Source organism: Penicillium lagena (assembly GCF_028827675.1).
Source record: "Penicillium lagena strain IBT 129212 chromosome Unknown utg000008l_segment0_segment0, whole genome shotgun sequence".
In the NCBI taxonomy this organism is placed as follows: domain Eukaryota; kingdom Fungi; phylum Ascomycota; class Eurotiomycetes; order Eurotiales; family Aspergillaceae; genus Penicillium; species Penicillium lagena.
The window spans coordinates 2,312,337-2,336,323 of NW_026623229.1; the positions used below are offsets into that span (position 1 = coordinate 2,312,337).

The window sequence follows — 23,987 nt, forward strand, 5'->3', positions numbered from 1 at the left end:
CACGTCATTCGCTCCCCCAGCTTTGTTTCTTTCTTTCTTTCTGCTTCCCAACGCTGTCTATCTGCGGCCTGGTCCGCTGATGCCAACGAACCCACATTATTTCTAATCTGCCCGATTCGGCTACACTCGCCCATGTTCTAACCGCGCGGGTCCAGCCTAAGACCTCCGTGCCTGACCCGAGACCTCACCTCCCTTGGCTATGCCACCGTGCGCATGGAGTCTCAGAAGTCCTATGGCTCGCCCAGACCGTCCGTGTCACCCATGTTTCTTCCGCTGGAACGGCGCGGGTCGCGGGGATCGATGGCCACCACACAGACCGAACAAGAGAACATGAACGCCGCCCTAGATCAGATCCACAGTACGGCGTATCAGTCGGACTCGCTGACCTTGTTCAACGAGTTCACCAGTCCACCGCCACCAGCCTCTGTGTCAGAAGAGAAGAACTTGTCGGAAGGGCTTCAAGGTGGACTCAGTGGGCTCTATAGTCGCTTTCGAGCTTCTGTCGGAGGTGGAGGCGGCAAGTCGGCGGAGAAGAATGCCGTGGAATCACCCGCGCTCAAGAGCCCTGTTTCGGAGCGGTCTATGACCAAGTCTGTTTCGGACCTGGCGGGCAGCACAACGGAGTATCCGCCATCGTATCCCAACTCTTCGCAAGGGTCGAGACTGCACTCACCAGTGGCGTCGAACTTCCAGCATAACCCAGACACCGCGCATCATTCGTCTCTCAACAAAACATCCAAGGCTTCCTCACAGAGTGCCAGCGTATCATCCAAGACTTCGATTTCGCCTGCTCCCACTGGCAAAGCGAACATTGCGCCGTTGACAAAGTCTACTGGTAACTCTGGCACAGTAGATCCTGCCGTTACTCAACTGCATGTGAATGCTATCGGTCAAAGCCACCGTTCAGCAAGTAACTCGGGCAACATTGCATCGGCCGGGATTCCAGACGAAGTCGCAAGTATTGGCAGCAGAGATGGCGCCGTGGAGAATACTATGAGTCCGACATCCTCTGTCTTCAACACGAACATGTCACATTCTCCTGGCTTATCTGCAAAGATGCATGATAGTCATCCTGAAGATCAGGGCGGAGTGGATGCTGGTGCATCGTCCGTCCCAGCAAACCAGGCCTCAGATAACCAGTCAAGGAAACCAGGACCTGCAGAGCAACAGGGGATGCCTGAAAACGCACTAGCGCCGATGTCATCGCGAAATACAATAAAGCCCGAGCCAATACAAGATCTTGCCCCGCCTCGCTCGACAGAGAGGTCAAACTCGAGAGCGTCTATCGGAATAGATGAGTCAAGTGCACCGGTCTCGGCGTCGACCAGCCTTCACAAACTTCCCCTGCATGAAGAGGACTTATACCAGGCAGATGACTCTGCCAACAACAGTGTGGTTGCCATGCCTCGCGATAAGAAGGAGGCAACCGAGTCTTCCAAGGCCCCTGCCTTTGGTAAATCCAAGGACCAGCCGAGCATGCCGGCCAAGACGGGCCGATTACCTGGCTATATGATGTCGCGAGCGTCTACTGCCGAGACTGTTACAACCGTATCTTCATTGTCACCATTGAACACGGCAGTTGATCGAAACCTTGGTGCTGGTCTACGCAACGCCCGCCATCCAGTAGCCGGTGGGGATGGTGTCCTTTCTCAGCTCCGAAGCAAACTGCTCAGCAGAGATTTCTGGATGCGCGATGAGAATGCGAAAGACTGTTTTCACTGCGGGGAGCCCTTTTCGACATTCCGCAGAAAACACCATTGTCGCACATGTGGCCAGATTTTCGATTCAAGATGTACTCACTTGGTACCCGGAACTCGGTTCGGGCAACCTAGCTCCATCCGTGTTTGCAAGCCCTGCGAGGCCATGATCAATGCGCACGAGGATGACTCTTCCGAGTTTTCTGATAGCGAGCAGAGCCCCATTGTCACCAATCCTCGAATTCCTAGCAACAATGGACGCGCCTCCGCCGACGATGATGATACGTCATCTGTATTCTCTCAATCGATTGACCATGTTCTGAAAACGCCAACAATGGCCATTCCAGCCACTCGCCGTGCTGGCGAGGGTCATAATCGCCGTTCGGCAGTCCTTGAAATCAATTCTGATCGCCCTTTAACCAGACCTACCTCGTCGCGATCATTGAGATCGTCCTTGAACACACGGCCCCACTCCATAAGTCACAAGCGTCACCACTCTCGTCAACAATACATCCGAAGTTTCAAATCATATCATGAAGATCGAGCTCCGTTCCAGCGCCGCCATGGCGATGACTTTGCATCTGAATCTCGACTTCCTGCATTCCACAAAGACAACATCATTGACCCTGATCTTGCCCAGTACCTTTCAGACGACGCATCCAGCGGTGATGAGCAACCTAGCCTTCTTTCTGCGGTTTCTGAAGGTTCTTTCCCTAAAGGTAGTGGCGACCATGAGAGAGCAACCCTTGGTGGCATTCTTGGCTCAGCCATGAAGAAAGGTCGATCCGCATTTGGAGATCGAAGTACTCCCAGCATAAGCCATTCTATGCGTGATGCAGATGACGCCAGCATTAGTAGTTCAAAAGCTGTGAATCTGCCTCGCACTCATCGACGTCGAAACCTCAGTGTTGCTAGCAGTCATCGCCACTCACCACGGGCGTCGAAAGACACCATACTGCCCCATGAAATCTCTCTGCAAATTTCTCCGTTCTCTGCTGCTGCTAGAAGCCCAAGCGGATTCAAGATGACCCGGAGCTCGTCAATGAGAGGGGCAGGAGCTCCTCCTCTTGAATTGAACAAAACCAGTTTGGAGCATGTGCGCAAGCTTTTACGGCAATTACTTGCAGATTCGTCTGTGCCACATGGTGAAGGCTGGGAGAGTGCTCTTCTGCCAATTTTGTTGAAGGCGGCCGATGAAGTGGATCCAGATGTTCAGCGAGGGGACGATATGGATATTCGCCACTACATCAAGCTGAAGAAAATCCCCAGTGGCCGGCCAAGTGACACATCCTACGTCTCAGGACTGGTGTTCACCAAAAATCTTGCGTTGAAAAGTATGCCTCGGAGTATTCCGCATCCGAACATCTTGATCATCACTTTCCCACTGGAATATGCTCGCCAGCAGCAGCACTTCATGAGCCTTGAGCCTGTCATCCGACAAGAGCGCGAGTTTCTAGAGAATCTTGTCAGTCGAATCGCGGCTTTAAGACCCAATCTGCTTCTGGTTGAGAAGAACGTGTCCGGACTAGCTCTGGGTCTCCTTGAGCAAGTTGGCATTGCAACTGCGTACAATGTAAAGCCATCAGTTTTGGAGGCGGTGTCTCGGTGTACTCAGACCAGGATTGTCACATCCATGGACAAGCTCTTGACCACACCCATGCAGAGCGAGTGCAGCAGTTTTGACGTGAAAACTTACGTCCACAATGGCCGAAAGAAGACGTACATGTACATCTCCGGTTGTCCAAAGGAGCTTGGTTGCACCATCATTCTTCGAGGTGGAGACGAAGAGGTCCTCGGGAAAGTGAAACGGATCACGGAATTCATGATCTATGTGGTATACAACCTTCGCCTGGAGACGTGTCTAATGCGAGATGAGTTTGCGAAGATACCAACATCGCCCACGGACGAGATGAAAAAAATCGACTACAACGAAGAGGACAAGAAGAATCCCCGCCTCCCAATCGCCAATGAGGGTGAGAAGGAGGTCATCACTCCTCAGCAAGAGCGCAACGAGAAATCCAACGATGTTCCTGATGGAAACCCACCCGTGGCCGCTGAAACCATCGATGTTCCGGACGATGTGCCCATGCCGACGTATTACAATGACATGGTTCAAGACATCGAGACCAAGGTCCTTTCCACGTCCCCTTTTGTCAAATTCGAACCCCCATACTTGCTCATGCGCACCAGAGAGATGGAGCGCCGGCTGGCCTATCTAAAACGTCTTCGTGACCAAGATCAAAGCTCCGAGCCTCCTGCAGACGAGAAGACCAAATCTCAGAAGTTTGTGCTCATCACCCCTGAGATGGTTCACGAGTCTCCCCATGATGCCCCGCCTAAGGTCAAAGAAGTGCTGCACGCGGCCCATGACGCTGAATATGACCGGGCGCTCTATCACTATCAGACTCAGAAACGCCAGTGGGAAGCCTACGTGTCGGGCAATGCGAATATGTTTGATCCGTATGCTCATCAGAATGTTGTTGTCCTGTACAGTCTCGTGTGCACAACCACTTCAATCCCTTGCTCCGGGCCGGATATCTTTGCTCTAGAGTTTTACAATGAGCACGGCGATGACACGATCTTCGAGCCTGATTGCACAATTGGGCAGTACGTCGAGGACCTCTGCCACTCAGCGAACGCGCTATGCACTGCAAACGGCTGCGAGAAGCGCATGTCTGAGCACCATCGCCAGTACGTCCACGGAGATGCACAGATTAGCGTCCTCGTTCAGCCCTATCCTTCCAAGCTTCGAGGCCTGCAGGATATTGTCTTGATGTGGAGCTGCTGCAAGATCTGCGGAAATGAGACACAGGCTGTTCCTATGTCGGAGAATACCTGGAAATATTCATTTGGAAAGTACCTAGAGGTCTCTTTCTGGGGCAGAAACTTGCATGCGCGCGCTGGTGTTTGTCCCCACGATCTCCAGCGAGATCATCTCCGGTATTTCGGCTTCAAAGATGTTGCGCTACGGATCCAGTACGACTCAATTCATCTCCTCGAGATCATTGTTCCGCGGCCTCGGGTTACATGGAAGGTGGACAATGATCTGAAGCTGAGAAACGAAATCTACACCAAAACAGAGAAGCGTCTCAACAAGTTCATGGCATCGGTGCTTGCGCGACTGAAGGGAATCAACGTTGAGAGCGTTGTGCCCGAGCTGGCGGATGACTGCAAGAAGGAGATTGAGTCTTTGATCAAAAAAGGACACGAGGACCATGCTGCTTTGATCCGCCAGCTGCAGGACAGGTACACCAGCTCCCGCTATTGGGAGGTGATTCCTCTGAACGAGGTGCTCCGTGCCGTTCAAGAGAAAGTTGTCGAGTGGGATATCATATTTGCCGAATTCGAACAAAACTTCTTCCCATCTGAAAAGGATATCAAGCGACTGGCAACGCTGCAGCTCAAGAAGATCTTCCTTGACAAAGACGCTACATCCGTAACGGCCGAAGAAGCTCTGCAAACCCCAACTGATTTAGAGGATGAGAGCACGCAAACCCTGGACAGGCCGCGGATGATGCGGCGCATGACACTCTCGCCGGAGAAGGCGCAGAATGTTTTGGTTTCAGTTGTCGAGGAGCATGCTGGCCGGAAACACCGCGAAAAACCTTATGCTGACTTGCCTCCGCTTCCATCTCCGCCTCCGACTGAGGCTGCGGCTTTGTCTACTGATGTTGTAGATGGCAAGAGGGCGTCTCCTCAGGAAGAAGCTGTTGCGCAAGAAGAAGTCCGTCATTTGGATTTGGCCGTTCCCTCGAGTCAATCTCCCCGCTCGCCCTTGGACCAACCTCTGACCAAATCAGATGGACTGGAAATACCTTCTGGTCCCGACAATATTACCAAACTCTCGCCATCCTCGCGAAGTGCAGGGCTCATCGAAGAAAGCAAAGCCCAGGAAAGCGATGCAGAGGGTGCTACTGCGAATCTACCGACTACTCCGTCCCCTCGACCCTCGGCCATTCCAAGACTCGCCGAGGGCGCCTTCCGACGAGCAGGGAAAGCGCGATCTCCACCTTTGTTACGCGCCCAGTCCCAGCCTTCGCACCTTACACGAGACAAGTCCGTCACCAAATTGAGTCCTCCCAACTTTGATCTGGACACTGCCGTATTGCCCGAGTCACCCAGCAAATCTCCAGACAAAAAGTTCACCCTTGGCCTGAGTGCACTGAAACCCGGCCGGTTCACTTCAGGGCACTCTCTCATACCACGCTCTAACCCGAATCGCAAGGGCAGCTCGCGCGTGTCGAATCTGGCCAGACATTTCGAGCAGCTAAGTCGCGAATTCGAAAAAGAGAGACAAAAAGAACGACGACAGCGCGCTGCCCGAGGCACACATTCGCGCGCCTTTCCCTTGGCCTCTTCGAAGCCTATCGTGGAGGTGTACCGCAATGTGAGAGAGGCTGTTGAAGAGCGTGAGCCCCCGGTGGATGGCGATGAAGTCTTGCCTCCTGCTCCAGGGATCTCTTTGGACGATGGGAGCCGAAAGAGCGATGAGTCTGCGAGACAATCGCCGGATGACAAGTTGAAGCAGAAGCCCACGGTACAAGAAACAGTACCCGAATTGACGGACGCCGTCCAGCTGCTGTCTGAAGGTGAACCGGATGAAGTTCCCAGTGACGAAGATCGAACGACCGTCGATGAGCTCCACCAAGTGGATTCCCAGGAAGAAGCCAAGTTGCTGCCCGAAGACGATTTCAAAGACCTGCCCAAGGACGACCGCACAACACTAGTGAAGATGCTGACCAACTTTTGGTCTGAGCGGTCCGCCAGTGGCTGGGCGCCTCTCGCGTATCCGCTCAGCGTGATGGATCACGTCTTCGCCGATTGCGATATAATAGTGCGGGAAGATGAGCCGAGCTCTCTAGTCGCTTTTGCCTTGGATTCCTCGGATTACAAGGCAAAGCTCGCAAGCATCCAAAAGCGGTATGATGAGCTGGAGGACTCTCAGCCGGAGTCGGAGGATGATACCGTGTCCGCGAACGAGACCCGCGTGGAGCACGCTCTCCTGCGCGCCACGGGCACCCACCTCAAATACCAGTTCCAGGAAGGTCAGGCGAAGATGCTTTGCAAGGTCTTCTACGCAGAGCAGTTCGACGCTCTCCGCAAGAAATGTGGCGTGGCAGACCGCATCGTCGAGTCGCTCTCTCGCTGCGCAAAATGGGACTCCAAGGGCGGCAAAACGAAGTCCTTGTTCCTGAAGACGCTCGATGACCGATTCATCCTCAAATCTCTATCCCCAATTGAGACGCAGGCCTTCCTCAAATTCGCACCTGCCTACTTCCAAATCATGTCGGAGGCGCTCTTTCACGAACTGCCCTCCGCCATCGCAAAGATGTTCGGCTTCTACCAAGTCATCATCAAGAACCCCGTCACAGGCACAGAATTCAACTGGTTCCTGCTGCTAATGGAGAATCTTTTCTACGACCGTGTGCCGACCCGCCTCTTCGACCTGAAGGGCTCAATGCGCAATCGCAAAGTCCAAAGCACCGGCGAGCGCGACGAAGTGCTCCTCGACGAGAACATGGTCGATTTCATCTACGAGACTCCGCTCTTCGTCCGCGAACACTCCAAGAAACTGCTCAGTCAGAGCGTCTGGAACGATACGCTGTTCCTGGGCCGTCAAAATGTCATGGATTACTCACTCATGATCGCTATCGATGAGTCGCGCAGCGAGCTGGTTGTTGGTATTATCGATTGCATTCGTACCTACACGTGGGACAAGAAGCTCGAGTCTTGGATTAAAGATCGTGGATTTGCGGGCGGTGGTCGCAACCGGCCGACGGTGACTAGTCCCAAGGAATACAAGAGTCGGTTTAGGGAGGCGATGGCGAGATATGTCCTCCAAGCCCCGAGGTATGTTTGTTGGGGTTCATTTTAATTTGCTTTTCAGTGCTAACTGTGTGCTTGCTATTACTAGCTGCTGGCACCAATTCCAACCCAGCGCAATGTATCGCTACCCGCAGGGCGAGAACCAGTCCGGTGGACATGTATCCCATCTGGCTGATATGGATGCAGTCGATCAACATGGCAATGTGGAAGGCGTTTCGCAGGGATGATATGTTCTTATAATCTCTGCCGAGCACATGCATACCTAATAATGACTTAACGACGTGATGATCCCGACGATGATGATAACATTGAATGATGATGCCCTGTCCAAAGCCTTTCTGTTGTTGTTATCGGGCTTGGGGCAGGAATTGGGAGGGTATACACAGCAGTGACTCTGCCTGCTTGATAGTCTATTCTGATAGTCTATTCTGATAGTCTATTCTATTCAACATGATATGATGCCTTCCCCTCCTTTCCTTTCCTTTTTATGACTATTTATTTCTACTTGTTCATATATTCTGAACACATTTATGCAAGCTTACTACATACCGTCCACCGGTTTTCTCTCTGCTTTCTGTTATTTCAACTACAGAATTCGCTCTCAGAGAACTCTAGAGCAACCGACTACCGGGGATGCTTTTTCCACGGAGTATTTGTAAAAATCCTTTCCTCAGAAAGAAACACTAGCTAGACAAGACTCACAGACAGTCGCATCTCCACTCTCCTGGTACGGTAGTGGGGTGTAGATACTGAAGAAATGGATCTCACTCGGCAGAAACCGGGGGCCGATTGCGAAAAGGCCTCGGGAATTGTGTTTAGCCCGTGTCCCCAGCCAGGATGGAGTGACGAAATCATTCTCCCCCTTTCTTTCTTTCTTTCTTTCTCTCTCTATTTTTTTCCTTCTTTACTCAATTCTTTATTCTTGTCTGCTCTGCTTCGTTCTGTGCCTTGATGCAGGCGCAGGTGTTGACAACTTCCCTCAATGCGGATACGAAAAGTGCAGGCAGAATTTCGGAAGAGCGAGCACATGCCTCGGGTTGATTTCGGGTGCTGCTTTTCTTTTGGCCCCGGCACTTTTCTTCTTTTGCTTTCTTTCTCTTCTCTTTTTGACTTCTCTCCTACTTATCCTATCCTATCCTATACTAACAGACACCTACACTTACACTTCTGCCACTGCAACAGCCGAGACCAACAGGAACACAATGAGAAACTTCTTGTCTAGACCGTCTAACTAACTAACCAGCCAACCAACCACTAACCAGCAAAACAACAGCAACAGAAAACCAGACAGACTAAAGCATTAAATTCGTGTCATATACAAAGGCAAAAAGCAAAAATGCATCGGGTCAGGTCAGATCAAGCCCCAAATTTTTCGGTTTTCCATGCATCTACGTCCAACCCAACTTATCCACTCAATGGTATCGCCTTCCTAGTTGAGCTCGGGATCCAGACCCAGGTTCTCCTCGGCGGGCACGACACGCACGGTGTTGGTGTGGCCCATGCCGCCGCGCCAGCCCTGAACGCAGACGATGGGATCGCCCTTGTTGATCAGGCCCATCTTGAGAGCGTGGCCGATACCCCTGATTGATTTATCAGCTTACCGAAATGACAACTCGGATCGAGAGAGACTTACCACTTCAGACGGCGGTCGACATCTTCCTGCCAGATCTTGACGTTGAAGTCGGGCTTGTTCTCCGGGAAGAGGAAGGGCCAGACGCCGCGGTACAGGTGCGAATACCGAGAGGCGCGTGCGTTGCGAGTGACCATCAGAATGGGGCAGACGGGGCGGTACTTCGACAGCAGGCGGGCGGTTTTACCACTGTTTTTACTATCAGTCTCCGGCAAAAGAGAAAAAAGGCGACATCACTCAAGAAACATACCTGGTGGTCAGGACGACAATGGCGCCAGCGTTCAGCTCCAGACTGGCGCTGACGGCAGCCATGGCGATCGACTCGGAAGTCTCGGTGGGGCGGGGAGCCAGGGTGCGCAGCTCGTCGAACACCTGGAAGTGCGGGATGGCAACCTCAGCCAGCAGACAGGTCTCGTGCATCATGGTCACGGCCTCGCATGGGTAGTTGCCCTTGGCGGTCTCGCCGGACAGCATGACACAGTCGGCACCATCGAGGACGGCGTTGGCAACATCCGACACCTCGGCGCGAGTCGGGCGCGGGTTGTATGTCATCGACTCGAGCATCTGCGTGGCGCAGATGACGGGCTTGCCAGCCATATTACATTTGGAGATCATCATCTGGCCATTGGGTCAGTCTGGGATCTATCACCTGCAAGAAAAGAAAGACATACCTTCTGCGCAAGGAAGACCTTGGGCGCGGGGATCTCAATACCGAGGTCACCACGGGCGACCATAACACCTGGGCAAAAAAATGAGCGATGATCATCATTAGGAGCAAACCGACCAACTTACCATCAGTGGCCTCCAGGATCTCATCGAAGTTGTTTACTCCCTGTTGGTTCTCAATCTTTGCAATGATCTGAATCTCCTTGCCCTCCTCGCCGAGCACATCACGGATGTGGTGGATATCGCTTCCGCGACGGATGAACGATGCAAAGATCATATCGACCTTGTTCTTGACACCGAACTTCAGATCGGCAATATCCTTCTCCGACAGAGCGGGGAGGTCTACGTCAGTGCCGGGCAGGTTGACACCCTTGCGCGAGGAAATGTTGCCGTTGTTCAGACACTTGACCCGCAGGGTCTTATCGTCCACCACCCTGACCACCTCGAACGACAGAATGCCGTCGTCCACATAGATGAGCTTGCCGGGGGCAATCACCTTGGTGATGTTCGCGTAGTCGAGGTACCTATGCCGGAGACAACCTGTTAGTTCTGACGGTGACGAGAAGGGAGAAAAGGACGTACATGTTCTTGTCGTCGCTCGCCGTGGCGTATTGCTCATCGGTCGTGATGTTGAGCTCCGTGCCAGCCTTGATCGGGATGTCCTTGTCGCCGACGGTGTTACCCGTGCGGATCTCGGGGCCCTTGGTGTCAAGGGCAATGGCGAGGGGGCGACCGGTCTGGACGCGCGCAGCTTCGCGGGAGTGGTCGATGACGGATTGGTGGTACTGGGTTCGATGTCAATTGTGGCTGCATGATCTGGGGAGAGTGGCACTGACCTCATATGAGCCGTGGGAGAAGTTCATACGAACGACATTGAGACCAGCTACGATAAGGTGAGTGACAGGTCAAAAGGGCGGGGCTCTATGGAAGGTTCTACCTGTGCGGAGGGCGTTAATCTTGTCGACGGCATTGGTCTTGGGTCCTGGATTGAATGTCAGTCCACGATTTTGGGGCCTGGGGAAGGGGGGAAACCTACCAATGGTGCCGATGATGGAGGTGCGGCGGAAGTTCTTCATGGGGACCATCTCCGTGTTGAGCTTGGAGTGCCACAACATCTTGGAAGGGTTGGAGAGATGGTCAAGGGAAGTAGAGGCCGCCATTTTGTGTGAAGTGTATCTGCAGAGACAAAAGGGAGGTGTGGGTGGTGGTATAATTGGGAGTGAAGGGAGATGGAGAAAAGAGGAAAAGTGCTAGTGAGGGGCGGGAGAGGAAAATGTTGCCCGCCGGATAGAGCCAGTCCGGCCCCCCCGTGGGCCAACACCATAGCTAGGAACAACACGTAGCCATGTAGGACATAGTCAGTGGATTTTTTTATGGTGATTATCTGATGATTCTACTCCTAACTTTCTAATTCATTCTGTGAATCCCTGATGTTCTCAATTTCAGTATACCGCTGCCTAGAGGGTGTGAAAATATCTACAGGAGAAAAAAAAAAAATAGGCACCAAGCCAAACCAAGCTAGAACAACCATCGAGATGAAGAGGACCAGAAAGAGTGCCCCGTGCTGGCTTACTCGCAGTACATTCGAGTCCTCCTATCAGCCAAATCTATTGTGACAAATAGCCACACCCAATTACTATTCCAATCCAGAAAAGGGCGCCCGGTGGGATGTTTCTTATCGATACGGGAGTGTCCCCAGCCACTGAACAGAAACGCCGTGTGGCTGGTACACTACGCCAGCCACATCGAACGTTGTCATGTGCGACCCCGTCATGTGATCCCCCGGGACCACTCACTCGCATCATCACTTGCACCGTTACCCTCACGTTCACATCCACTGCATGCTCTTCCTCTACCTGTTCTCCAAGATGGTATGACACAAATACACCACTCGCTGATCCTATCCACGGGAACCCCGACAAAAGACTAACTCGATCCGATTGACAGTTCGGCCGTCTCACCCACTACGCATTCGATGCGGTCCTCCGTATGCCTTCTCCTCCACCTTTCTCTCTCTCTCAGAGACAACAAACCCAACTAACAAACCCAATAGTATCCGCCTTCCTCGCCGGCGTCAAGCGCTCAACCGGCCTCACGTAAATATCCCCCGCCCACCTCCCTAACTCCGTTCCTTACGGCTATGTACCGTACCCCGGGGGTATACAGACAGAGCAGAGCAGAGCAACAAGCTAACTCGACCAACCCACGCGCACCCCCCTGGTGATGACCCGGGTCGCGTGCGTGTGGGGTCTTTCATAGCCCCAGTGTCAACTCAGACAAAATCTCAGACAACAAAGAAGTCAAGCGGTGGATCGATAACTACCTCGGTGTGGGTGAGTGGGTGATGGATCAGTCTGTTGCCGTCATGGGTTCTTCTGGGTGGTTTGAGCGGAAGCGGTGATATTTTCTCTGTCTTTGTCTCTCTGCTTTTTGAGCTTGACTGTCAACCGGGGTGCGTGCTGTGCCATGTGTGTCTTGGACGGGTGTGTCTGTACAGTACAGCGTGGGGACCGAGCGACATTCTGCAACGGCTTCCGTCTCGGCTGGTTTGACGAGTGAACGACCAACATACATCAATATCTTCCTCTCTGCTCTGACTTTTCTTGGCCCTCCTCCCGGGCCCCGGCGTCCTTGGATTCCCCCTTTTTTGTCTTTTCTATGCGATACCTGGGCACTTGTTGGTGTACTGTTCTATATGCTCCACCAGTCATACATTCCACCAAATCCATACTGCTCAACTTCTGGATTAGCCATATCGCTGTGCAAAAGAATCATTAGTAGTAGAGATTGGTAGGTGCTTCTGGTTTAGCTGCAGTGGGCCTCGGTCAATACGGCGGTATGTATAGTGGGCGGGTTTTGTCTTCCTTTCCTTTCCGCAGACAACCTCCTTTTAGTAGAAATTCGCTTAATCTCATCGGTGCATGCATGCTTTGGGTAGAGGTACAGATGATTACTCCCGGTCATTGCAGCAAGTCCTGAGTGATATCCATCGTGACTAAACGCAGGGGCAGGCCATGGGCATGGGGAAAACCATGGATGGAATGTAGACAAAAGGAACCATAACATCATGAGAAAAAAGGGCATAGAACGCCAGTCATGTCTGCATCAGGGCATCGATATCAATACGCCGGAAATAGGAGATGTGGCCCATCTCCTCCCAGTAATGGGCGATGTAGTTGGTGGAGATAAGGATGAGCTGTGATTTGATGAAAGTGTCTAGTCACCTAGGTTAGTATGCGTATAGGGCGTGAATGACGGAAAGGAATTACTGACCGTCACGGAATCCGATGCCGGCGACATGTCCCAGACAGCGTACAATACGCGCCGCTTTGTAGGGTTCGTCTTCCGCTATGCGAACAAGACCTCTGGGTCCGATGTCTTCGGCCACAAAAGTTATCTCTCCGCGAGGAACGTTGGGGTCGCCGGTTAGCTTGATCGCTTCCAGCGCACCCTGATGCACAATACCGGAGGCATCAGTTTCGCTGGTTTCGTGTTCCTCGTCGCCAACAGCGGCGGCCGTTTCTCTGGACAGAGTGGATGCCGGTGGGTCTCGCTGGAGAAACAGAAGAAATTCACACCCGTGGGCCGAATAGTCCCCCACCCAGATCCCCTGATAAGGCTTTTGCTTGGTCGGAGTATAAAGCTTCGGGTCGAGGGTCCCGTACGTCAACAGTTTTTCGTCATGGCCCGGTGACAGGACGACGTTCATTTGCATCCGGGAGAAGTTCGCCCATCGTTTCATGCGGAATGCCTTGTCCGAAATATCGGAAAAGCGTTGGGGATTCTTCATCTTTTGATTTTTGACATCTCGCTGGGTGCGGTAGTCGGAGGGGATGATCGGAGGGGGCCAGAGCTGGTCTGCGCCCAGAGTATGCTGAGATGGAGAGTAATTGTCGCAAAATGAAAATGAACTAAAGACCCGCTGCGACTCCAAGGCAATAGGCGTAAGGCGTTTGGTCGGGTTAGACTGCCACTCCGCCAAGGAGCTCGTTGGATCGGTATCTCTCAACAGCAAGACCGGATCGTCCAGCCACAAGCTGACTTTGGGGTTGAATGACTGGATGATGACGTCCGGGTTGGACTCCCAAATGTGAAACAGTGGCTCTCGCCGCTCAGCAACAAGACGGTACGCTTCAATCACGCCCCGTCGATTGTCATAGCGAGCCAGGATCAGAGTGCCCGTGTGCTCGGTGTCCGCGAACCAGATCTTGTTCCGAGGAAGAAACCAGTAAGGATAGTGGGCGAGGAAGAGGCGGCGAAAGGAAGGAAAAGGTCCTGGATCATGGATCCGGTGCGATAGATGTGAGTTGACCAACTCCGCCCACAATAGGTCGCTCGACCCGTGCTCGGCCAAAACGCGGCAGGTGGAGGAAACGCAAGCGAGATCTGGGGCAGCGAGATGGGAGAGAATCTGATGGAGGAGTTCTGCGGGCAATTTGTCCAGCAGTGAGGATGGCTGCTGGGTAGATGGGTGGTCGTAGAGGATGTTGTCTACCAAGTGCTGGTGGCTGTGGAGACGGTCGCTCCGATGCTGCTGCGGGTCAGCGCCATCAGACCATGGGAGAGCCAGCGGATATAGAGGAGGTGGATGGTACGTTGGGCCTACCTCGGGGATAGAAGCCACATCTGCCATCCTGGAGTATAGCTGGGGAAGGAGGGGAGGGTTAGTGGGGAATAGAGAGGAGGAAGAAGAGCGTGTGTTTGGGTGTCGAGGGTTTGCGATGCCGACCCCTGCGGTGGTGTTGCCGATGACATCACTGGGGGACGGAGAGACACATGGTTGGACTGCGCGGTGGGGGGAAGGAAGGGCGGAAGAGGAGGTGTAAGTCTCCGCTGGAAAAAGATAGTAATATAGAGTCTAACAATAATAATAATGGACAGACCAGGATGGGCATGGGTTGTTGGATTGTTGGTCGATCTGGAGAGACCTGGATTCGGAGGCTGATAAGATAAGCTCCGCATCCTGTATAGAGACGAAAACATGAAAACAGGATTATGGAGAGAACCAGGAGCCATGGTTATAGGGAATGTTTGGAATGGAAGACCAAAAAACAGGATTATCAGAGAATTCAGACGAAATATAGTTCCTGAGAAAGATGGTGGGTGTCAGAGGCTCACTCGTCCAGTAGAGCCGTTCACTCAAGAACATATCATTTCGTCTCGACTGTTGATATAGTATCAACAGAGCAACTGCAAAAATAATGTGTATTTCCATGAATTAGTTAACTAGTTAACTACCCCCCTCTGGTTTCCCTCACATCCCATTCGAATATATCACGTGAACACTAACCCCAAGCAGCAGCATGTTTACCCTTCGCCCAAACAGGCAAGCATATCATCCGGCGCGTCTTGATCCAGGCTGCAGCGGCTCCACTCCAGTTTGTTTACATCCAATCGTGATCTAGTTTATCCACAAGCATCTATAAGAAGCGCCGCATCTTTGTTTATGTTTATCTCGAGTCTCATTACACAACATACCCTCACCCTGTATTCAGATTATTTGCTATACTGCCGTTGTCTTCTACCACTATGGATTCCACCCAGACGGGCAGGAAGCGCAAAAGCAGCTGCGTCTCAAATCCACCAGACGACCGCCCCGTTTCCCATCGCACAAGACACAGCGTGGCCTTGTCTTCTGACCAAGCCCTTGCGGTCAGCACACCTCAAAAGCGAAGAAAGAAGGTCCGCTTTTCCGACCCTGGCCCTCGACTACACGATACCGAGTTCGGATCAACCAGCTTGACCCCGGCAATGCGCCGTGCCTCATTTGCAGATGTTGTTTCGGCGCGTAGAGGAGGAGACTGCACGCCTAGTCGACGCGGACGACGCACTTCGTCGGCTCCGACACCGCGCTTCCAGCGGTCGTATGACCCCATCGCACCGTTTGACGAATCGTCCTCCGAACGACGCATGCAGTTTACGCCGCTTCGCCAGATCCTGGATATGCGGACGCAACGCCGCATTCGCCGTATCGGGCTCAGTGATGAGATTACTCATATCGAGCGTGAGAAGCGGGAGACGGCTAGTTTTGAGAAGACCCTACGGACCTTGATACAGGAGCGCGATGCTCTTAGGCTGGAAATGGATGCTCTGAAGCAGAGTCGTCCTGATGGCCACTTTTCTTCGTCAGAGTCTACGATGCTCCTAGAATCGGAAATCGAGACCGGCCTTGATCCCTCTGTCAACGGTGATGGAGATAGCTTTATTATCAATGACAGTGCCATCGTGTCCAACTCACCTGACTTCCGTGGCATTCGCAATGGTCTTCCGCCCGCGACGGATAGTCTCATGCTATTTGAGACCCAGCCCTCGAATGTGGATGCCTCCACCCAAGCGTCACAGAGCGTGTACCATACTGAAACATCCGACCTGCATGCCCTAACTCTGGACTTGGAGGCAGCTCGGAACGAAAAGAAAGAACTCTTCAACGCATGCCGCTCGCGTGTTTCCGGGCTAGACGATCCAACCATCGATGAAATGTTCCGGCAATCCTCTCCTCCACCAGACTTTTTTTACCAAATCCTCAACGTCTTGACGGAGGCCCTTTCACGCGCCTCCGATGCTGCGCAGGCGCTAGAAGGAATCAGCCAAGAAATCTCCGACCTGGGATTCACCGGCACCGATGATGACGACGGGATCTCCGACATGCGAAACCATTTCCGTTTCGCGCGTCTTGAACTCGAACGTGCGATTCCCGGAGAGACAGCCGGCGTGGGCCTGGAAGATGGCAAGGGAACTCTGGACGCTCTCGTGCGGCGCGTGGAGTCCCTTGCAAAGGAACTAGGAATCGAACGGGATCACCACAGCGGGTCTCTGGGCCGCGAAAAAGCGCTACGGGGACAATTCAACGCTCTCCTTACACGATACGAAACTGCCGCAATCAAAGTAAACAACCTCGAGGAATCGATTGCCTCATCTGCCGGCGATATGCTGCACACCAGAATGCGGATGCAGGACCTCGAGCGCCAAGGCTATGAGCAGGCCGTTGGGATTGACAGATTAAATGCAGCACTCGACAAGTACCGTGATGACGTGAAGAGCCTGGAAGCGCTTGTTAGCAGTCTGGAGCAAGAGAACATGACCGCTAGGGAAGACTACGCTCAACAAATATCCGACCTTGAAAGCCGGGTGGCTGATGAGCAGAAGCTACGCTCTGCCGTTGAGATCTCTGCTTCGAAATCTGAAAGCCGCATCCGAGAACTGGAAGAGACCGTCGAGCAGAATCGAATCCGTGCTTGTGACCTGACTGCACAGATGGAGTCGCTTGAGAAAGAGCACCAGAAAGCGCTTGAGGACCTCGAAGCCAAAGCCAGCGACCAGGTTGAGCGCCAGGAGGAAGATATTGGCACCCTCAATGTCCGCATCTCAGATCTATCTACATCTCTAGAGGATACGCGGTCCGAAGCTCAGCGCCTTCGCCAGGTCAACGCTGGTCTGGAGGAACAGCTACGCCTTGAGATCAAGGCTCGGGACGACATGCTACATAAATGGGCAACAGATCAAGCGCGCTCATTCGCATTTATGAAAGAAACCGTCAACTCCGAGCGTCGGCACTCCAAAGTCCGCGCCGCAAACTGGGAGCTGAGATCAGATGATCTCATGTCAGATGGAACCACGGTGAACGGTAGTGAGCCCATCACACCCGTGAGCATGACCCGGTTTGTTGATGTCGAAGCGGGCAGAGGCAAGAATCGGAGGCGAGTTGATAGTGGTATTGGTATTCTCACAGAAGAGGACCTCTTGGAGGATGAGGACATCTCTAACCTGCGACGAGGTCTGGATTTTGATGATATCGATCTACCTACTTCTGATTTGGTCTAGGTGTGACTGGCTTTTTTCGTTCGTTTTTGAATTTCCTTTGTATATCGGTATATATTGGCCAGCATACCAAATCCATGTTTTGCATCTATAGATCTGGAGACAATATCACCGTAGCAACAACGGTTAATCATTCAAATATGCGGAACTGTAAACACTAACGTAACTTACGTGCGGTGACTTATTTAGATCAAAAGCATAAGCATTGATCGGCTTGTCTATAGTGAGTAGCCTACTAGAAAAGCAGGGAATTGTTAATATTTGTCGCACGTCCTTAACGTAGGTTTCGTCGATGTGAACTGTACAGCATATGAAATTGACACGTGGATTGTCATATTAGAGATGGGAAAACATCAGGGTGAAGTGGAAATATCAAAAGTCTTGGGGTGGCGAAGAACGGAGCAGCCGCAGATAGGGTTTGGCACTGAGGATCGTGATTGGGAATTACGAAGTTAAACAATTTTGTTACCCAGGTCGGTATTCTAAACTAGCCAGCCAACCAAGGAATGCCATACTGACTTGACTCTAACTGATAATGTGGTTGTCATATAATGTGCCACAAAACTCAAATAATCCGATGACCTAGCTCAGGTGGAGTATAAAATGTCTAGGCCGTCTCTCGACTTATATTATCATAGTCCTCACACAGCCATGAACTGATCAGTCGGCTTACTTCAAATCTATCTTAACAACGCCATAATGCCTTCAGGATCCTGTTTTTGCCACAAACTCGAATATGAGTTTACGGGAGAGCCTCAGGGGGTGGTAAGAAGATTGATCATCTATTCACCTGCACAAGTATTATGTCCTAAGTTTCATATATAGGCTATGTGCCACTGCTTGTCCTGTAAAAAGATCAGTGGTGGCACTCACACGATCAATCTGATGATTCCCGAAAATAGATTTCATGTCACCGTCGGTTCTCCCAAACACTGCACTCAAATTCATGAAAGTGGCATGAAACTAACAGTCAACTTCTGTGGCAATTGTGGATGTGCTATTTACAAAACAGCCGACCGCGAGTCTTTCGCTGGAATGGCTCTTGTCCAAATGGGAACTATTGACGACCCCAGCATACTTAAGCAGGTCAAACCAGGATTGGAACTGTACACGAAATATCGTGTTCCGTGGCTATCTAGTCTAGAAGCCGCTACTCAGAGAACCGAGTTTTAAACTGCTTGGAAATGGCCTCTTTCCTCCCGTTTTTCCCGTTTTGTTATGTCCTTGCTTCACTGTCTTCATTGAAATTCTTTCGATAACGAATAATTGATTATTGGCCCAGAAGAATTTCTAGGAGAGATCGTCTCTTCGCACATGGCCGCGTGTTTGATGACATTTTCCTTCTCTTTCAGCCTTATCTATTACCACTTGTTCCTTGTTGGTGATTGACCACCGGAATTTTTTGCGTATAGCGAGGATAACTCAATACCATTGATGCAGCTATTGTGGTAAGCAAATGGAGAGGCCCGTCCTTCAAATATGTAACCCAATTTCTCCATAGAAAGTTCAGTAACGACCTCTGTCATCTCAATAGCGTGCTCGACCTGCTTCCCAGAGACGGCGATTAGACTTTCGGCTTCCTCGCTTATCATAAGGTGTAACAGAAGCTTCAGAGCTCTGCAATTCGCTGTTCGGACTGTCCCTGGCTGGCTGTTCGTTGGTGTATTCGTATCACTTGAAGCCGGCGACGGCGGCGGCGGCGGCGGAGGCTTCATCGAAGATTTTTAGGACAAGAAGCAGAAATTTTCTTCTGAAAAATTAAAGCACAGCCTGTGGATTAAGTGACCAAATCTTTCCAATACACCTAAAACAAAGCGACAGGAAGGCGAAGGGGGCGTTCATTTTGGGGGACTCCAATGCCCTAATATAATCGCGGATTTTGCACACACTGAAGGGCCGAACGCCAAGGGCGCTAAACCCGACGGAAAACAAAAAGAAAACGGACATACAACAGCCAGGATTCGCTGGTGGTCACCCACCCAACTACTAACTGGCCGGCGTGTGGCTTAAGTACGGCTGAGCGGACGGGAAGCCCTGTTCTCCACACCCTGTGGTCGTATGTGCTTGTTGAACCTGTTTTGAAGATCATATGGTATGTAGAACTAGGCATTCTGGTCTATAACTAGTTAGTTACAGTAGAAGAATCCTGATGAGGGGCACCCTAGTCGCGCCATCGTCGTACTGACTCTCTCAGCTGAGCTACTATGTAAAATTATTAAGTCTCACTGCTTGACCCCAAGCGCTTGGTAGAAATATTTATTTCCAGATGGTAGGTAGGACGTGTTTAAATTAGCCTAGGGGCATACCTATACTAGTCTGATCATCATCTGAGTAGGGCTTGAGGTGGTAGTCGTATGAGAGTGAATGTAGAGATATCCGAATAGGGAGAGCTAAGGGCGAAACCTCTACATAGGTAAGATCTTTTATCGCCAATAATATCAAATCAACCACTCCACACTGACGCATTCCTACAGCGATATTCGAAATCAGATATACCACCATACTCTCACGAATTTGTTTTCCCAACCCTACCCTGAAACGCACTAGTCTGATTTTAGTTTCTCCTTCAGAAATCCCTGCTGAAATGTATCGTATTGCTTGACAGTGACCAATGAGGAAATACGAGATGAACACACTTGAAAATTGCTTCGACCTGACGCAGATTTATGAGAATCAGGACCCAGATTTCTTCGTGAAGCGTGGGGTGAAAGTAGGTGCCGCCCAGCGGTTTGTATACGACATTGGACTTTCGGTGAAGCAGCGCGGTGAAATCACATACCATGAAAAATTTTGATGATTCAATCTAGATATGATATATTTTAATAGAGAACAGCCCACACTGGCACGGGTTTTATTTCTGTATAGTATATTATAGTAGTTTTCGAAATCAAGTAACTGTATGTACCTCTACGCTCTTTTTACTTAATTCCCAAGCATGAATCAGAAAAGCGCTAATCCTAATATTGAAAGACGCTCCTAACTTTCCTAGGGACACCCTTAATTAACTACAGTCAACTCTCGCTTATGGCACAGCCCGCCATCCAACGAAATCTATGTGCCATAAGTGAATTGTGCCAGATGTGATCTGATGACTAACTCTACTTCCGCATTAGGAAGTTGAACCCCTCTAGCGTCGTCTGCTTCCTCGCATCCATCTGAAACCTAGTAAACAGACTTATTAGACTCTCTATCTGGCGAATGTTCTCCTCAGTGGCGCCCTGTTGGTGCTGAGCCCATAGAAGCGCCTCCTGCATGCTATTGATAACTGTAGCACCAGATGGTAGGTCTAGTGGTGGTCCAGATATATATTCGTCATCCTAGTCATCAGTGCCATCGCCGTCACCACTACCACCCGATAAATCAAAGATTATATCAGATAAATCAGGCTCGTCGGCGTTGTTCTCGTCTGATGGATTTAGGAAATCATCCAAAGGCATGGCTTCCTGAGCATCTTTAGGAAGCCTATCAGTCAAGCTTTGATATAGATCACCTAGCTCTAGCGCTTCTGGTAACCCTTCTATCTGATCGGAACGACTTATGACAGTACTCTTCTTAAAACAGTTCTGTATAGTCTGATCACGCACATTATTACGCCATACCTGGGTAATCCAGTATAGGGTATAATTAAGGCTCATCTTCTCTCGAGGATCAATGTTCCGATCAAGGATATTAACCATCCAGCGCATCCATTTCCTCCGATAATGGTGCTTTAGGTTCTGGATGATTCCTTGGTCTAGTGGCTAGTAAATCGACGTCGCATTTGACGGGAAAAATAGCACCTTAATGTTAAAGGGTGGTGGCGCATCTTCAAGCGCGCATAGATGAGCAGAGAAATTATCAAGCAAAAGTAGGACTCGTCTTTCCTTGCCGATATGCTTATAGAATAAGCGGAACCATTCTCCCATAATCCCACTTCGCATCCATGCCTTCTTATTCCAGCGCCAGATACACCCCATCGCACGCATATTTACCCCTCGAAGGGCACGTGGTGTCTTTGCAGTCCCAATCAACCAAAGAGGTAGTCGGTCTGAACCAGTAGCATTCGTCGCTACTACAATAGTGATTCGGGCCTTATCCTTCTTCTGACCAGCATAACCTTCAGTTGAAAGGCCACCGTTTGGCATACGACGCCAGTAAAGCCCAGTTTCGTCCATATTATAGATATCTTGAGGCTGATATTAGTCGCAGATCGCTTGGATAGGTTTCATCTCGTCGTGTATTGAAGTTGGGACTGATGCAGACTCTCCATGGAAGGTACGATATCAGAGGGAGTGACGTTGTTTAAACCGGGTAAGCCAACCATCGGAGAAAAGAGGCATTGGAAGCTCAGCATATTCTGGTATTTTCCTCCAATATTCGATAGCTTTAAACCGAAGTAGTGGCCCTGTTATCGGAAAGCCAGCATCCTAGTGACGCTGCTGCCATTCAAAGAGCTTTTCGTCTATAATTGGCCAATGCGATGCTGAAGAACGCATATTTAGACCAGCTGGACCACTATCAAGATGCTAGTATTTAGATGAAACGATCTTCGAGACCGTGGCGCGATCGATAAGGCGACCAAATTGGGATCGAAACCATTCAACGCAGGTTTTCTGGGAAGGTTTAGGATGTGTTTCAGATGCATAGACGCGTAGAGCCTGCTTTTGTGCGTCAGATATGCCCTTCCTAGCACGCCTGGCGGTAGGCATCTTGGCCGAATGGTTGACTGAATTCTGCATTGTGATTGGTCTGCTCTATTGACTAAGCAAAAATGGGAAGGAAAAAGGGTGTGCTATAACTGATTGTGCCATAAGTGGTCTGTTAATATGGTAAATGGTGGAAAAGTGGGTCCGTCCGTGAGATTTGTGTGCCATAACCCAATGTGTGCTAGATCCGGGCGTGCCATAAGCGAGAGTTGACTGTACCATACACGTGCAATCTCAGTGTCTCTCCTTCTATTCAGTCCTCGTTCATCATGCACTATTGTGCTGCCTTCAGAAACGTCACGCAAGCTCAACCCAAACGTTATGGCTCCAATGCTTCTGGCTTCAAAGCTTCATCCCATTCGTGATCTGATAGAGAGCCAGAAGATGATGGGGCACCTCGGTCGAATAGTATACGATCACGTGGTCGCATATGATCGGCATCGTGCATCGGCCCGTAACACTGATCTCCACCTCGAGGCAACTCATTTTGATCTGTAGATAGTGTATTGGACGTTGCATTTTCATAGCTTAGAGCCGCCTTCACCAACTCGAGAAGAAGCAGTTGCTTGTCCTTGCTTTAGTGGTACAGCCAAGCAAACATGCTTGCTTAGCGCGACAAGATCGCCTTCTTCATCAAACACATGCACTTCCTGATCAAATCGACCATTTTGGATTTTGTTGCAAATGACTTCTGCAAATAACCACGTTGCATAGCCAGGGTCTTTTTTCACTTCGATGGATACGCACAAAGTCGGATACACGTACTGCTTTAGATCTTGGAAATTATCATAGAAATTCGTGGGGGCACTGAAAAACTACAAGAAGTCAGCGATCAAAGGTCTGAATAAAATTAATAAGTGCGTTTGGCATATCTTGTGCTCAACATTGTACTGTCCTCGTAGATTGTTTGATATCACTTACATTATCACAAACAATCCCAAGGCTAATAATGTCCAATTTCTCCTTCTCGTCGGCCCATTTCATCCAAATATCTTTGACATTTAGACCCCTACGGCTCAAAAACTGGTTTTTTGAACCTTTCAGTTTTCGTATGTGCCATTTTGAACTAACTGGCAGGAGTTTAGCGAGCCAGTTAGGTGTATTCCAATCCTCGCAAGCAATTTTGCGGTCCGGGATTTCTTTTTTGGATATGATAGGAGGTGTTATAATATTTTGGCCCGCTTCTGTCGACAGGTTACCCTGTGTAATGATGGCTGTAACGCAAGGCTGATGGTAAGAGTCTTTTTGGTTTAGTACTGTGATCTGCACAGTCGAGTAGCGCTTCCCTATCATAATTTCATCTACACGTAGACGCGCTACACCGACTTCGACAGGCAGAAGAAACTGCACATGGATATTTATAGGGTCCGGTAGGGACCGTGACGGATGTTTGGAAAGAAAATAGGCCTTCGCTGTTGAAAACAAGAGACTTGTGATGAATCCGCCGTGGGCATGACTAAAAGTGTCAGCATACATACTGGTCTTAGCTCGCAAAGTAGAAATGTGCGTCTCACGTTCCGCCGCACCAATCCCACGGTATGTTAGCCTCGAATTGGCTGTCTGTTCCAAGAATCGGAATAACTTTTGTTGCCTGGGCGAACGAGGTCGTCGCCGATTTTGATTGCATTTTGTTCTGTTCACGCTTAAACCATTGCATGTATTCTC

The 23,987-nt window shown here is 50.7% G+C and overlaps 6 protein-coding genes across 6 annotated transcripts; 2 read left to right on the plus strand and 4 right to left on the minus strand.

Moving 5' to 3' along the window:
• Positions 1 to 213: 213 nt before the first annotated feature.
• Positions 214 to 7,750, plus strand: N7510_011555 (1-phosphatidylinositol-3-phosphate 5-kinase FAB1; the record flags this gene model as incomplete). The annotated part of the gene is made up of 2 exons (XM_056983480.1): positions 214 to 7,547; positions 7,612 to 7,750. The coding sequence occupies 2 exons, from the start codon at positions 214 to 216 to the stop codon at positions 7,748 to 7,750; spliced, it is 7,473 nt and encodes a 2,490-aa protein (XP_056828974.1).
• Positions 7,751 to 8,952: 1,202 nt separating this feature from the next.
• Positions 8,953 to 10,979, minus strand: N7510_011556 (pyruvate kinase CDC19; the record flags this gene model as incomplete). The annotated part of the gene is made up of 9 exons (XM_056983481.1): positions 8,953 to 9,103; positions 9,157 to 9,342; positions 9,404 to 9,771; positions 9,825 to 9,892; positions 9,946 to 10,343; positions 10,402 to 10,604; positions 10,656 to 10,702; positions 10,757 to 10,801; positions 10,856 to 10,979. 9 exons carry the CDS (start codon positions 10,977 to 10,979, stop codon positions 8,953 to 8,955), a joined length of 1,590 nt encoding a protein of 529 aa, XP_056828975.1.
• A 1,934-nt stretch (positions 10,980 to 12,913) lies between these two features.
• N7510_011557 (uncharacterized protein) lies at positions 12,914 to 14,835 on the minus strand (the record flags this gene model as incomplete). Its single annotated transcript, XM_056983482.1, has 3 exons — positions 12,914 to 13,035; positions 13,093 to 14,652; positions 14,703 to 14,835. The coding sequence occupies 3 exons, from the start codon at positions 14,833 to 14,835 to the stop codon at positions 12,914 to 12,916; spliced, it is 1,815 nt and encodes a 604-aa protein (XP_056828976.1).
• A 513-nt stretch (positions 14,836 to 15,348) lies between these two features.
• Positions 15,349 to 17,640, plus strand: N7510_011558 (uncharacterized protein; the record flags this gene model as incomplete). Its single annotated transcript, XM_056983483.1, has 1 exon — positions 15,349 to 17,640. The coding sequence occupies one exon, from the start codon at positions 15,349 to 15,351 to the stop codon at positions 17,638 to 17,640; it is 2,292 nt and encodes a 763-aa protein (XP_056828977.1).
• A 1,358-nt stretch (positions 17,641 to 18,998) lies between these two features.
• On the minus strand, positions 18,999 to 19,352 carry N7510_011559 (uncharacterized protein; the record flags this gene model as incomplete). The annotated part of the gene is made up of 1 exon (XM_056983484.1): positions 18,999 to 19,352. One exon carries the CDS (start codon positions 19,350 to 19,352, stop codon positions 18,999 to 19,001), a length of 354 nt encoding a protein of 117 aa, XP_056828978.1.
• A 2,790-nt stretch (positions 19,353 to 22,142) lies between these two features.
• Positions 22,143 to 22,355, minus strand: N7510_011560 (transcriptional regulator family: Centromere protein B DNA-binding region; the record flags this gene model as incomplete). The annotated part of the gene is made up of 1 exon (XM_056983485.1): positions 22,143 to 22,355. The coding sequence occupies one exon, from the start codon at positions 22,353 to 22,355 to the stop codon at positions 22,143 to 22,145; it is 213 nt and encodes a 70-aa protein (XP_056828979.1).
• Between the last annotated feature and the right edge of the window lie 1,632 nt (positions 22,356 to 23,987).